At 36.7% G+C, this 16,638-nt stretch overlaps 1 protein-coding gene across 4 annotated transcripts in view; it reads right to left on the reverse strand.

The window, feature by feature from the left end:
* cacna2d2a (calcium channel, voltage-dependent, alpha 2/delta subunit 2a) overlaps positions 1 to 16,638 on the reverse strand; it is a 212,215-nt gene that overhangs the window by 114,244 nt on the left and 81,333 nt on the right. For all 4 annotated transcript variants that reach the window (XM_084425665.1, XM_084425667.1, XM_084425666.1 and 1 more), the window contains exon 4: positions 2,075 to 2,134. In XM_084425665.1, the coding sequence (XP_084281791.1) occupies positions 2,075 to 2,134 (60 nt within the window). The remainder of the gene's footprint in view (positions 1 to 2,074; positions 2,135 to 16,638) is intronic.

Genomic DNA, 16,638 nt, shown 5'->3' on the forward strand with positions numbered 1-16,638 from the left:
AGTTATACTTATTACAGTTACTGTCCTTGGGGTGAACAGCCCTTTTACATTAGTTTGTGTGATGGCTGCTATACTCAGAAACATGCATAACATACTAGTAATGACATTTTGATTTAAAGTCACAATGAAATGTAGCGACATAAACACAGTATGATGAATTGTTCCCAATAATATCTATAACATGCATTTTGATAATAGAGTGAATTTTCATTTCATGCACACTTTAAGGCTACCAAGGCTATGCAAAATCCTCCATAAAAAGGTGAGAAACAGCCTTTGTGGAACAGTTTTGTAATGTTCATCTATGTCTATGTGCTTGTGTGTGTGTGTGATCTAATACACAGTCATGTCGTATGAGTTGATGCCAGAGCATTAGGTTGACAGACAGCGCTCTGTGTCCTCTATCGCTCACCCCTTCACTGGTGACTTTAGTGGCTAAGCAGGCATGAATAGAGATGGGCTCTCTCAGAGAGGAGGTCTCATAATTATTAGTTTTAGAGCCTTTTCTCAAATATCCCGCGGGAGTAACGGGGTTAAAAATCCATTTGTGGGAAGTGTAGCATGACAGCAAGCACGGTCTCCCTGGAGACAGCCAACATCACACAGCAGCGTGTGTGTGTGTGTGTGTGTGTGTGTGTGTGTGTGTGTGTGTGTGTGTGTGTGTGTGTGTGTGTGTGTGTGTGTGTGTGTGTGTGTGTGTGTGTGTGTGTGTGTGTGTGTGTGTGTGTGTGTCATGTATGTGTGTCCTCCGTATGTAACGCATTGGTCTGGTGTCTGTTTTTGTAGCAATGAACAGTCCTGTTCACAAACTGGGCTCGGCTGAAAGTTAATACTCATCATTCACAAAGTTGTACACTAAAAATTCACAAAGTTGTTCACCCCTTTATATGTTCATCTATGAAATAGTTTGGCTAAACTGATATTACCTGCTTTCACGAAGACAAATTTGAGACTAGCTGCTTTCTTTTCAAATAAACAATCTCAGCCTTAAAATTTAACAGCATTTCCCTACTTACAGTATTTCATTTGTCATCTATCTACCCATCTATCTATCTATCTATCTATCTATCTATCTATCTATCTATCTATCTATCTATCTATCTATCTACCCATCTATCTATCTATCCATCTATCTACCCATCTATCTATCTATCTATCTATCTATCTATCTATCTATCTATCTATCTATCTATCTATCTATCTATCTATCTATCTATCTATCTATCTATCTACCCATCTATCTATCTATCCATCTATCATCTATCTATCTATCTATCTATCTATCTATCTATCTATCTATCTACCCATCTATCTATCTATCCATCTATCTACCCATCTATCTATCCATCTATCTTCCCATCTATCTAATTTAACAGCATTTCCCTACACTGTTAGAAAAATCTGTAGAAATTACAGTATTACTGGCAGCTACTTGCCAGTAACTTACTGTAGATTTAAATTGATGTTATTTACTGGCAACAATTTGTTCAAAATTAAATGAACATTAAACATTAACAAGTCTTTATCTTTACAGAATAAAACTAAAATAACAGCCTCATGCAAAGCATTCTGGGAACCAAAATCTGAAGGAAAAAAAAACAGAAAAAGGTTGATGAAGATTTCTGGTTCCCAGAATGCTTTGCATTAGATTGTTATTTTATAATTTTATTCTGTAAAGATAAAGACTTGTTAATGTTTAATGTTCATTTAACTTTGAACAAACTGTTGCCAGTAAATAACATCAATTTAAATCTACAGTAAGTTACTGGCAAACAGCTGCATAACTACAGCAAATTTTTTACAGTGTACTTACAGTATTTCATTTGTCATTTACCAGATCCATATATACATATCCATACAGTATATGTCCATCTATCCATCCATTCATCCATCCATCCATCACAAACGATCCATTTCCATTTGTGAAATGTAATTATTTGAAACAAATAATGTAACAATTATTTCTGTTCAACTGTTACTGAAAGAAAGCAAATTATATTCTTCTTATTTTCTCATTCAAAAGTTGAGTAAGTTTGTAACCTCAACTCTCAAGACAGCTGAACTTTGACCTTACTTTGATTGCATCTTGCCATGAATGCTCTCGTTGGATTTTTTCAGCCTCTCCAGCCAACCTCTGAAAGACAGAAAAGATACAGAGGTCAAAGGTGAAGGATCATGGGTAACAGTAGAAGAATGACCTGAAGTCTCAAATCCAGGATGACAATTTGTTTCAAATCAGCATGAAGATTGTGTGTGAAAAAAAAGGGGGGGGGGGTATGTAAGGTAACGTGTATATTTTAGGTCCTGTAGGGGTTCACACATTTTTTTTTATTTTTTTTTTCATGATTTGTGACCTGGCCCATCATTTTGAGTCTCTTTAACCCAGCGTTTTATGCTCTTAAGTAAAAATGGAATGATTATTATTATGTTTCTATTTCAAACGGTTGCACACACATAATTACTCAAATGATGGCTGAGACGTTGCTTTTTATTTTAGAGCTTAAATCTCAAAAAGTGTTGAAGTCTGTCACATTTTCAAACACCTTTTTCCTCACTAGTTCATTTTGAAATGGGTCTAAGCTGTGAGAAATGCATTTTTAAAAAGTACAAATATTCCATGAAGTTCCTCAATTAATATACTGTAAGCTCATGCTGCATGCATAATAATTATAAATTAATTATGTTTTGGATGGAGTTTAGCACGTCACACTGCAGGAAATGCTTTTCATACAAAAAGTATGTGTCAACTACCCATCTACTAGTTACACTGGTGGTAAAAGGAGGAACATACATGTAAGTGTACATTTTATTCAAAAATAATTTACGAAAGGACAATAAACTTAAACTTAAGTTTACATGCATTATAGTGTTATATTCTGGAAATGTTGCCTAAATCAATTTATTTTAATCATTTCAAGATGCAACAGGAAAAAGATCTGTACAAACTGGAATCCTACAAATCTTATGTAAAGTGCTTTATGTATTGTTTGTAACGCAGGATAAATTGTCTCTTGACACAGTTCTCAGAACACGTGGGCCGCTCAGCATGTTATAGATTCATTACATGCGTCATCATCATTGAAAAGCTCCATCTCTACAGAAACAACCCACTCCTCTGTTTTAATGGTGATAATTCACTTCAAACCTGCTCAATGTCAGGAAACTTTTCCCAGAAAGTCAGTGTGGCAGATGTTTCACACAAATCTACATTTCCACGACACTGACTCACAGGCTGCATCACAACTGACAGTCTTCTACTGCACACTACAAGTGTGTGCTTCACTAATGATGGATGAGGAAGTATGTACTTTTGAGTATGTGACACAGTATGGAAGTGTTGGGGCAAAATAGTACAGTCATCAAATTGAAATAAAAAAAAACCCATTTGCTGCATACTATTTGTGTTTGCATGAATGTGTCTTTCATTATTCAGTTTTAGGTTCAAAACTGACAGTTTTTGATAGAAAATTATTAATTATAGCACAAAGGATTGTGGGTAATATTATCCCATTACACATGCTTCACTATTTTACTACAAAATACTAAAGAACAGTCACAAGTGAATTATGATCGCTATTAGTCCAAACAGCATGATGGGATGCACATTTTGAAAAATAGTACACCAAACAATGTGATTTAGGACGCACTAATGCTAATTAGCTAATTAGGATGCAGCCTAATACTGCATTGAATTTAAAGTGAGATGTGGGATATTCCTGCACTTTTCTGTCAAGGATGCAGGAAATTCCGATTTGCAGCAACAGACTTGATTCCAGTTTCAACATGTTGCCGTCTAAACGAAGCATGTGTTTAATTGGCTGCATATTGATTGCATCAGCACTATAATTGGTTAAATGTGCACCATGCAAATTTTTAAAATAGCTGATCCAAGTAAGACTATGGAAAATAAGCTCTCTCCATCTGGACGTTTAACTGACCTATGCAGTTCTCACTCTTTCCTGCGCTCATGAAGGAGAAATGAACACCTGACAGCTTCAGACGGGACCACAGATCAGTGCGTGTGCCCAGATAAAAATGGAGGAAAGTTTGCAAAAGTTTTTCCACTATTAATTGCTAGAACTGTTCAGGCTGTCTCTTCAGAGTTTGAACACGATGTTCTTCTAATATGAGCTGAGATGCCAGCATAATAATGGAAGGATACCCGGACATTCCTTTCCCATACATCACTCCCAGCTCAGGGAAATGTTGCTTAAAAAAGCAGAACGGAAGAATTGGCTCTCTTTCAATTTATGAGTGTGTTAAATTGGCCACATGCCACAGAAAGCTGCATTGGAATTTTAACTGGAATTACAGGAAAAGGAATTCACAGTACTAAATTGAACACAGGTGCATTCTGGGAAATAAACGGTTCTTCCCCCATCTATCTATCTATCTATCTATCTATCTATCTATCTATCTAGGTTTTCTAACTGAAAATACAGCTATATACATTTCAAACTTTGCTTTTATAGTTAAAAAAAAGGACTAATCGGAATTTCTTTAGAATTTTAGATCATTTAAATTCAAATTCCTTGTTTAAATTCTATTTATTTTAAGTTTCAAATTCAAATCAAATTCACTCCAAATATGAAAGTGGTTTGGTGCAGGTTTTTTATTTTCTCATTATGTTTGTTGTTTTTTTGTTTTGTTTGTTGCTATTTTTTTTTTAGAGCTAAATAAGCCAAAAAAGATGTATAATCAATCGAATAAATTTATATATTTAAATAAATGAATTGTAAGTCCAAGGGCATCATGCATGCATGCCAAATGCATTTACACAAGTCATATGAACTACTTTTATGGTGCTTTTTTGAACAAGAGCAGAGTGAACATTCAACTAAACCATTCAAACTAAATCACCTTTTGTGCATCACAGACGATAAAGGTTTGGAATAACATGAGAGTGAGTAACGGACAGAATATTACGTTCTGGGTAAGCTTTTGCTTTAATCATGTGTGGGAGCGCGATATTGTTTCCAGTCTCCATTTCCGGACACCATTGGACGTACTATAATCAGAGCAGCTCCCACACAGGTGATTCACGCTCTCATGTCTCGCCCAATCCCTGTTATTCGTGATTCTCCTGGGGAGATTCACCTGATCTGAGTCCAGACTCACCCACGAACACCTGCCGCCCGTCTCCGGGCTCAAGGTGCAAAAACTCCCACTCATTTCCACTCGGAACACGGGCAGACTTCCAGACGATCTCCTTCACTCGACTCTTGACAAAAGAGCCCTCATCAAAAATATCAATTACATACCTTTCATTGAATGCATTCAAAAGCTTTCAAACTGTGGCTTAAGCAACTAATAGGCTCGCTGCAGTAATGCACCTAATGTTCGAGAAATAACAGAGCGAGCGTTCGAGAGGTGAGCCTAATTCAAGGGCAGTTGCGTTTAATGGCTACACCATTAGGAGTAATGCAAGCACCAAATGACACTCCACTCCAGGGTGCCAATTCAAACGGTATTAAACACTATGTCTTATTGACCAGGCTTGCGCTAGGGGCATTATCCACATCCATCCTATGCTTTTCATGCATTTTAAGTCACAGTCGTGATCCTGATTATAAGTCAGAACTCCATTTAATACAAAATAAATTGGTCCTGGATATTAAGTGTAAACATATGTTTGTTGTTGAAGGTGAAGAGTGTAATTTCTGCACCTCTAGCAGCAATAAACGGCATTGCAATGTATTAGTATTTATTGCAATTCTGTTGTGTGCCATTAGTGGCGCAAAATTACATACTCACTATTTACTATAATATACTATTACTATAATGAAAGAGCGAGTAAAAGTGAGTGAAATCGAACAAAGTTTAATGTGTGTAATGTGGAAAAAAAATGCAATCGAAAAATTCAGACTGAAACACAAAATGGCAAATAAATAAATAAATCATCCAATTGAACAATAAAATAAAAAATCCAAATGAACCTGATTTATGTATAAAAACAGACTTGCACTACACTTCATTCATAAATACTGCATTATTAGTTTCCATTAATTACCTTTCTAAAGTGGCAATGAATAGTTTGAGATAGTATTAGCACAGTATTAGTATAGACAAGCTCTGGTTGCAGAAATCTGCATGTGACACTCATAGTTTTGTAAAATCTGTGCCTGAATATAATCAGCTCAGTACAGTTAACCTGAGGGCATGCGCTGTTAATGTCGAGACTACAATAGCTGACATTTAACTCTGAGAGGCCATTGGATCACTGATTGATGACCGCTAAGCTGTGCACAAATCACACATGCACAGTTAAACAGCCATGACACCTCTGATTGGTGCAATATTTACAGTAGAGAGCAAATTTGACAAGTATGTTTAGTTTGGCCTCCTCTGAGAAATACATAAAAGACAATGTGAAACCAGTGTACTGTACTGTCATGTAGAATATGTACTTATTACATCAATGCAAGTTAATTTTTTAATAAACACATAATAATATCTCCATCCCTGAAATAATGTAAGCAACACTGCAAAGACAAATATATATATATATATTTGAAAAAATGTGAAATAATATCATAAGATGATCCAAACTGGAAAAAATATGACATATTTAACCTACTATTGAAAGAAAAAAAATAGGAAATTATATTTTGCTTTAATAAAATGAATTATATTTTTAGGTCTCTTTATATTTATATATTTAAAATGTATTAACAATTAAATAAATTCAGTTAAAAATACTACTAATGACGTATGCACAATTTAAATAATTTGTCATCACGTTTACAGTAATGATATCGCATTACAGTAGTCAACAGACAAGCTTAATTGTCAAAAATAAATTATACTTTTCAGTTTTAATTTTTATGACTTAATTTCAGTTGAAAATGTGGCATATTAAAAATGTTGTGAATGCCATTTCATATTTTTCTTTTAATTAAGACAGTGTTTTGGAGTTTGCAGAGTGCACACAGCAAAGTGGCATTTAAAAAGTCAGCGAAACAGTGAAAATTCAATATGGCTTCGTTATCTGACTGATCAGTAATCGTGTCTCTCATCTCTGTGTCACAGCAATTCAATCTCTGAGACTTATTGTTTTGTACTGTCTTTCTCTTATTGCCTTACCTTCCTTTTATCTATCCATCTTCTTTACCTTCTCTTTTCTGGGCTCTGTCTCTCTCTTTCAGTCAGTATTTGGTGCAATTGCTCAAGTTTGCTAAGGCACGCTTCACTATTATGCAGGGATTTTAACAAACCGCAAACCCCTGACCTTAAGAATTAAACTTCAGCACGTGACTCGTCCTGCATCCCACACGGCTCTGTCTTATGTGCTGACATCAATGGACAAAACAAATGGCTTATAAACCAAAGGCAATGACAGATAGATCTTTTCCTCTCTCCGCTATTTTTTAATTTCATTCTCTTTTCTCTCTCAGCTTGCCCTATCTGTCTCCCTCTCTCTCTCTCTTCCGTCATTCCAGGAATATAAAATCCTTTCCAAGAGCTGTAAAAATGAAAAACCTTAATATTCATAAATGCTGTTTCACAGTAACTCAAAGGGCAACTATAATCACTCACACAAGCAGTCAAAGAGAACCAACACACAATGGCTGTACATATTAGCATACTACATGTAAAATAAATATTGGATGGATGGATGGATGGATGGATGGATGGATGGATGGATGGATGGATGGATGGATGGATGGATGGATGGATGGATGGATGGATGGATGGATGGATGGATGGATGGATGGATGCATGGATGCATGGATAGATGGATGGATGCATGGATAGATGGATGGATGCATGGAAATAGTATTTTGTATTTTGTGAAATAGCATGCAGTATGCACATTTAATTCAGTGCTAGCTAACTACTGTATATTGTAAATAAATGTGATTATTTTCCATTTTAACCAAAAAGTCCAAATGAAATTGCTTCTGCAACCTGCTTTTCCTCTGTAATGTGACCTATTTCCAAGGGAAACAGGATATTCAATGAAAAAAAATTGGATTGAATTGATTGAAAATTGATATTATTCATGATGCATATGCAGAAATTGATTTGATAGTGAAAACTGAATCTTTAGCATTCTGTGCAGTGTGTGCATATTTTTTAGAGTAGTATGGCAGCCTGTTATTCCAAATATATACAGGCATCTCACACTGGGAAATCTGATGCACTGAGGTCAATCAACAGAGTTAAATGGTTTAATTCAATACACACTGAAGCGTGTGGAAGAGGAAGTCAAAGACTTGGTTGCCGTGCCACTGTGGTGCTACATGAACACATGCACACATAGAGAGATGGGTGGATGAATGGATGGAAAAGTGAATGTATGAACAGACACATGCAGCCTTTACTTAAACAGAAGCACATCATGTGCAGGTCAAAAACACATAAATACGCCTTTGTGAGGCCTACATTATTGTCTAATTGAACATTCAAATCACAAATAAGATATCAACTGTGATCTGAGAATATTTCAACTGTTTCTCCTGGAGATCTTTAAGATTAAATGGAGACTTTTGAGATGACTTGAAAAATGTCAGTTGTTTTTCTTTATTAAAACTGAAAGTAAATGGAGACTCAAATTTCTCAGATTTTCACATAGTGATGGGTCTCATCTGAGAGCAAAAGATCTCAACATCTCAAATTGCAATAAAAAGTCAGGACTTCAATAAAATAAACATTTCTGATTAAAGTCAACAAAAATCTAATGATGTGAGTTGCTATTCACATGGAAGTTATGCCGCTATGAATGATAACAACAGTTTACACCATAATAGGAGAACCATCGTCTTTCTGCTTCAAAATGGTTTCCGCCGAAGCATATGTTGATTTAAGGATCGGGTATACACTCCATGTTAAATAGAAACCATATGTTCCTCTGAGCGTATAAAACTCAGAGAAAGCTGGAGAAAGCTGCGTAAATGAACATCTCTACAGTAAACGCCATTTCTCTCCTATGCTGACACATAAAATAAATAAAAGAGATGTCTTGGCAAAATAACTGGCGTCCGGTCCCGTGAATTACCAAAAACGGGGAAAAGCTTCATTTCTAAATCTACAAAAGAGCAACCTCAGAGAAATCAAATCTTCCTCAGTGCATGTCAGAGTCAGTTTGGTCCAAACCAAAGTTCGCCATGTACAACATCGCGAGACCAGAAGTGAACCTGAGGAAAGATGCAGCAGTGTCCAGGCCTCGCTCCGGGCTCTAAGCCCTTCATTCACTCCTCAGCGCTCAGCTGGGATTAAACCCAATCACTACAGCCACTGAGCCAGAACACACACAATAACAGATGGGCACACACACAGATTCAACCAGAGAAAGACTGCCATTGGAATTCAAAACTTTCAGCTTCTGTCCGTTGTGTGTGTGTGTGTGCTTTTCTCTCCCTCTTTGCTAATCACTTTTTTGCCTTCACAGTAGCCACTTATTCAATCCATTTCCATTTTGCTTACAATATCACATTATTCAATAAAACAAATGCTAATGGCGTTTCATGTTTCGAGACATTTTAGTCAAATTTTTGAAATGCAAATTGAAATGCAAACCGTACCTATTATTCCTAAATTCAAAGACACTTACTGAATTAAACATGCAAAATGATGAGGTCATGTGACAATGCAGAATATGAAATGTTCCTTATTACATACTTTTTCACATACTTCAAACATGCAATACTGTGTACACTACCATTCAAAAGTCTGAAAGGGATTCATTTTTCTATTCATCAAAGAAGCATTTCATTGATCAAAAGTGACAGTACTATGTAAACCAAAAATTCAGAAAAATTTATCATAGTTTACGCAAAATTATGAAGGAGCAAAACTGTTTTTAACAGTGATAATAATCAGAAATCATCATCTTAGAGTGATTTCTGAAGGATCATGTGACGCTGAAGACTGGAGTAATGATGCTGAAAATTCAGCTTTGCATCACAGGAATAAATTACATTTTAAAATGATTTAAATAGGAAACAGTTATTTCATCTATCTATCTATGAAACACTTTTATCAGAACTACAATATTGTCACAGGTTTTAAAAGCATGATTCCTTCGCTTATTCCTCCTCCTGGTTTCTTTCCTCTCTTCAGTCAAACCAGCCTCTCTGAATCACTCCAGCCGACTGAAGCAGCGAATGTCTGAATTTAATTGAAACTCTTTTGAGACAACAAGGACAAGTGGATTGAGAATAAACCGGATAATGGGTCTGATGGCAAGTAAACATGACAAACACACAAAAGTGGAGTGGGTGTAGAAATCCAAGGCTAATCTACATCTCTGCTCAGACAGTGTAAAAGGCCAATTCTCTGGAAAACCCTTGAATTTAGGATGTCTCCGTTTGGACATGAAGCGAAAGACCAGAGATCACTGTCTAACCTGACATTAAATGCACAAGAGCTATTTTCAAATAGTTTTCGCAAGGAATAGACATTAAATAAGTCAATGTAAATGCAAATTATGTCATCATTTATTCGACATGAGAGCACACACTTAAAGGCAGGGTAGGTTATTTGGGTTATCAAATATTGATATTAGGTTATCACATCCTGACAGCAATCACTAAGTTAAGTGGTCTAAATATATATATATCTTAGCGTAGGAACATAAAATGTTCGTCCAATCATTGCATTTGGTCCGATACGATGTCCTACCTGCCTGTCAACACATGTATTTCCATACCTCCGCACACCTGCTCGCGCAGACATCACACGTCATCAACACGTTTCATGCTCTGCAGAGTTAGACAGATGTCAGTCGCCGAGCATCACAACGAAACAGCAGCCGCCTTTTACAGTTCCTAAACTGAACCAATACTACAGCTTATGCTGCGCTCACACCATAACTACTGTCATTTGGAAGAGATGGAATCCCGTGACGTTATACTCGGAGCGGTTCGTGACTTGAATTTACACTATCAACAGCAAAATGAATCTGCAGCAGTCAGGTGGTACAACTAGAGCTCTGTCTCTCGTGATGCTTTGGCTCCCTGCTGTTGCACGTTCACGTGTTTTGGAGGAGACGTGGCTTTGGGTGAGATCTTATGCTTTCAAAGCTAGCTCGCTATTGCTAGCCTCTCCAAACATTGCCAACCCTACCTTTAATTGCTTAAAGTAAAAGATTTCAGCTGGGAAGAGACCTGATTTTGATTATAACTCAATTTTGACAACATTTTTGCATGTGTGTGGCAGAACAATGCTATCAATTTACATGAACACTTTATCAATTTACATTAACACTTCACTTTTATCAATTTATTTCTGAAATTAAACTTAATTTAGTAATTTTATGAGCCATTTACCTCACTGGCTTCGTGAGATTTGCCTCCACAATGCAGGGTTTTTCTCTGTGTTCCCTACAAAGACCTCACACAAACACACACACACTTGTGCAGGTACCATAAGTGCTGACACCGGCTGAACAGCCTCAACAGTTATTGTACAAAAGCCAAGCGTGGGCTGAAGAGGACACCATGAGGACACTCGCAGCCTGTCGTCCTGTTCCACACAAACAAACAGAGAGAGACACGTCGCCGCAGTGTGTCCGTCACCTGCACTTGTAAAGCAAATAGAGGACACGCACATTCACACTCAAACACCCTCACCCTGAAAAACCCTTCTCTGCGCTCTGATGTTGATACGAATATCATCTCTGGATGTGCGTTTGGCTACAGGCAGAAGGGAAGGTCAGCTTTTCGGGTCTCATAAGCTCTGTTTCTAGTCAGCGCCCTCGCTGTCTGTGATCTACACAGGCATCTACCTAAGAAATGACATCTGAAATACACTACATGGGCAGCAACTCTGTACGTCTCCCAAACAGTGCTTGACACAACTGATTCCAAATATAATTTCAAGCATGTTGCTAAGATACTATTGTAAATACTACAATAGTATATATATAAATAATATAATAACACTACTACAGTGTAAGTCTAGGGGATTTTTTTACCTGTTTTAATGCCTGCCAGGTAAAAATCATAGTAACAGCACATATCTCTTCAAGAAAACACATGATTTGAGATATCATTCACATCTATAGCCCAAACAAAGTGAGTGAAACACAAAAGTTCAATATTTAAAATTGGAGTTTGACTTAAAATGAACAGCAACAGTGATGCATCCCTTAGCAAACACTACTAAATATGGGGTTAAATATCCCATTTTATTAAAATGCTTATTTCATGTAGTTAGATTGATACTTTTCAATGAATACTTTTATATTGCATAGCCAAACAGTTTAATTCACCAATATTTGTCCATTTTAAGATGATCTGCATCTAGTTCATACTGCTTGACATTTTCTAGTGTACTGATTAGGAACAAAATAACATGCTTCAAATGTCTTCCATGTAGAAAAATATTCCTTATGTTTTCTCACATTAAACAATATGAATATGCAAACTGACCAGTTGCTGCCTATTTCAAGACCCAACATGAAAACTGTCCAGCTTAAAATCTGGTAACTATTACGATCATGCAAGACCAGTTAAAAAAACAACATGGCTAGATGTCTATGACAAGCTCAGATGTACTTAAAGTCAACATAAAGTCATAAACTTAAAGTCAATCCCATCAGAAGATGCTGTCTAGGTAGGCCGCTCACTACGCTTTAGAACAGATTCTCGTAATATACACATCAGCAGAGATGAAGAGAGAGACAGACAGAGCAGACGAGATAGTCGGAGAGAGATGACAGCCAACAATGTTCTTTTAGGTACTGACATGGCAGTGTTATCTTAGTCTATCAAGCCGCCCCACTCTCTTCCACGTCCTTCTCTCCCTTCCTCGTCTGAAACACACACACACACACAGTCTGGAGCTCAAGGGCGAACTGTTTATTTTTGCTTCCCATCTCGTTGCCCTTTACTTCAATCACGTTCATGTAGCTTCAGATCCGTGGCAGCAATCATGAAACGCTGCGAGAAAAAAGAAAGGTCACGTAGAGCACGTGGTGACAGATATCTGCGGCGCTGAGTTATTGTATTTCTCATATTCAGAAGGGAAAGATCTGCAGTGAGATGACAGCGTCGCAATGTAGGCGTTTTGGTGAACAGACAGCGCTTGTGTTCGACAACGCGTGTCGGTTGTGTTTTTTGTGCACATGCGATGCCGTGTGTGTGGTCGTGGGCATCGGAGCTGGCGTTTGAGATGTCTATGAGTGCGCAAACACACACACACACACACACACACACGTGCATGTGTGTCAGATTGGGGGGCTTTGAAGAAAATATGCCGAGCCAGCCAGCTCTCAAAGCAATTACAACAGATTGGCAAATTAAAATGGAGGCCTTGAGCAAACGGAGCGTGGAAACGTGGATAGACGGTTGGATGTTGAGGGGGGCAAAATCATTTCAATGATACTAGCAGCTCAGAGCAATTCAACATCCCACCTCCAAAATCAGCACTCGCTCAGTTCATTATATTTACATGGACTTCATACCAGTCGCTGCCTATTTCAATACCCAAAATGAGAACGGTCCAGTCTAAAATGGGAAATTACATCAGATTGAATGCCATTTACTCACTGTAGCATGCTTGAATTTAGCTTGTTAATATAATGCATTAGCAGTAAGCAAGCTAGTGATATAATGCTTCCTGAGCACCAGTGTTGACATTGTTAAACTTAAAATTAAACCATTAAAAAAAGTTTTTAATTGAACTAAAGCTGAAATAAAATAGAAACAGAACAGAAACACTTAAACTTAAATGAAAATTGCAACTAACATAAATAAATGAGTTGAAAAAATGACTAAATATATATATTTTTTAAATACAAAAAATAATTCAAATCAAATAATAAATAAAATAAATGAAAGATTTAACTAATAAAAATAACAAAAGCACATAAAAAAACGTAAACTAAAATAAAAAAATGTAAACGTAAATCTAATTAAAAAAGTAATAATATTAAGAAATACTATCATAGTTTGTAAATAATACTAAATTAAGCTGCTGAACACCAACAAAGCATCTCTCAGAAGCCGTTAAAAATAATGAGGTCAAGTTTGGAAGATTGTGCCTCTCGTTGGTTTCATACGGATTACATAAACAGAGAATATTTGTTTTCGATATGACTTACTAAATTTAAAAAAGAACACTTCAAGCTTTCTAAAGACATATCTCTCATGTCTGTGTGGCAAGTATTCATTTTTGTGACGCGTTTCAGAAAGAAGTTCACATAGACTAAGATGGCAGAAAGTTTTGTGTGCAGGGACGGACTGGGACTAAAAAACAGCCCTGGACTTTTGACTAGGCCCGGCCCAAAGCAATCGGCGCGCGGAAACTCAACAACAACAACAATAACGCCTGGCATGAGTGTCACAAGACTTAAATTGTGGCTCATGATACTATACCATCCAAATTATAGCAATAGCACTGATGTTGACTAGATGTTGTGTTAAAAGCATATTATTCTAGATTAACTTGAATACTCACATATAAATGGACTTGATCTAAGCTCAACCTGAATAAACAAATGATGGAATGGATTTAAAAAAAAAAAAAAGGTTTTATTCCAAGAGAGCATGGAATAGATTATATAATATGCTGTGACAATCTATTCCATTCTGTCTTAAAATGAATTTATTACTTAATAATCTTAATTAATTTATGCAGTAATTAATTAAGTAATAATACCACATCTAAATGAAAATACACCATTACAAATGTAACTTCTGTATTCAAAATCTTCAAAGTTTGTAAGCATTAACTGTAACGTTACCAACATTTTTAAAAGTAAAAGCACAACATATTTCTTAATATTAGCTGGATTTTACAGCTAAAATGTTTAAGTTTAGCTGTTTTAACTACTGTAATCATTAAAAATGTAGCAACCTGAATATCACTTCCTAACATCATCCCTAGCAAGTAGCCTAACTCTCTTTCTCCTCTCATGTTCCATACTTACTTGCCCTGGATCTGCCTGTGGAACCAGCTCATCTTTCTGTCCCTCATCATCACTGGTGGCATGTTGCTGCATAGCTGTCTGGCTGCTAATATTTAACTGCGAGGTGCTGCTGCTGGCTGTGCTGCTAAATATTCCAGTTAGTTTGCGACATTTAGCGGCTTCAGTAGGCCTATCTAAATTCCGCAATTTTTTTTCTCTCGCCTTCTCAGCCCCACACTTTTTTTTTCTTCCGTTTTTTACCCGCGGCCGCGTTATGCATATTGTTTGTTTGTTTCTATGCTTTTATCAAACGTCTTTGCTTCTTACTTGGCGGCCACGGCCAGCACAGCTGGCATCCAACTTAAAGGTGCATTGCTGCCACCTACAGTACTGGAGTGTGAAACAGATTAGTGGGGGGAAAAAAACAGATGATGACTGCGTGCGTGGCGGGTGGTGGGCCGGCCCACCGGCCGTCCTGGAGTACCGGCCGTTCTGTGATTCTCCAGATCACACAGATGGCCAGTCCGCCCCTGTTTGTGTGTAAAGTTATATCCAATTTAACAACTTAACAAATTCATGCCATGACAACCCTAAAACATAAAATTGAGGTGAACTTTACAAGTTAAATAGAAGAATTATTGTTTTTATAAGATTATAGGCTTCACATTTCTACTTTTAACTCCTCCAAAAATTAGCCCCATTCACTTTCATTGTTAGTAATCAAGACGTTTGCCTTTTTTAAAGAAAACAAAGGATGAGTTGATTTTTTGTTTTGTATTGATCAACATTATGCCACAAACGCTGTTGATTAAGCTTAACTTGTATTGAACCCGAAGTAAAAAAAAGTGAATTCTGCCCCACTAGCTGCACCAAAATGATTGTTTTCAACAAAAGTTTTGTGCACTAGAGTGACGCTACATTTCCTAGCGAGAAACAACGATCATACTGAACTGGATTCGTCACATGCCCATCTGATGGACAGATCTGTAAAACCGAAGAGGATCAGACAGAATCAGTGAGTTTAAATAGTCCAGACAGCATTGTCCTCTAAAGGGGTCGTCCACTGCTCCAGAAATACATTCATTCAGCTGAGATTGTAAATGAGGGATTATATGTAATTTGAAGACTTTGAAAAGAAAAACTTTAAAGGAAGGAATAAGAGATGTGGCATGTATGTGGGAGAGACCGAAGGAGCACTCTAATCTAGGTCTAATCAAGTAAAAGGCCCTTGAGAAATCCACACAGCGAGACGCTACTAATGTCAAACCAAGACCAGCCGATGGGGTTTCAGATGAGGGGACGCAAGAACATACTGTTCTTTAGTTTGTCCTGTTGTCGTGATGGAGTTTTAGTCACTATTCAGGGCATAAATAGGGTCTAAAACCTTACAAACGCAAAACAGATACTGGTCTCTACTCAACAGCATTAGATGACCTTGATTTAGAAAGGACATTTTCAACCATTTTAAATAATGAAATAAGATATGAGATATTTATATATATATATATATATATACACATACACACATACACACTATAGCATATGCTATAGTGTGTGTGTGTGTGTGTGTGTGTGTGTGTGTATGTATGTATATATAATTACACTAAAATTATATATGAAGAGTTCAGATGCCAAAGCCTCTAAGTGCCATCTGAAATTTTCTTCTAAAATTATCATTTTTATCAAGCTCATATATTTAAGTTCAGTAATTTCACTTAAATGGCAATGAAAATTAACTATTAATTGTCATTTAAGTGAAATTACTGAACTTAAAGGAGCTGTAT

Source organism: Rutilus rutilus (assembly GCF_951802725.1).
Source record: "Rutilus rutilus genome assembly, chromosome: 12".
Lineage (NCBI taxonomy): Eukaryota > Metazoa > Chordata > Actinopteri > Cypriniformes > Leuciscidae > Rutilus > Rutilus rutilus.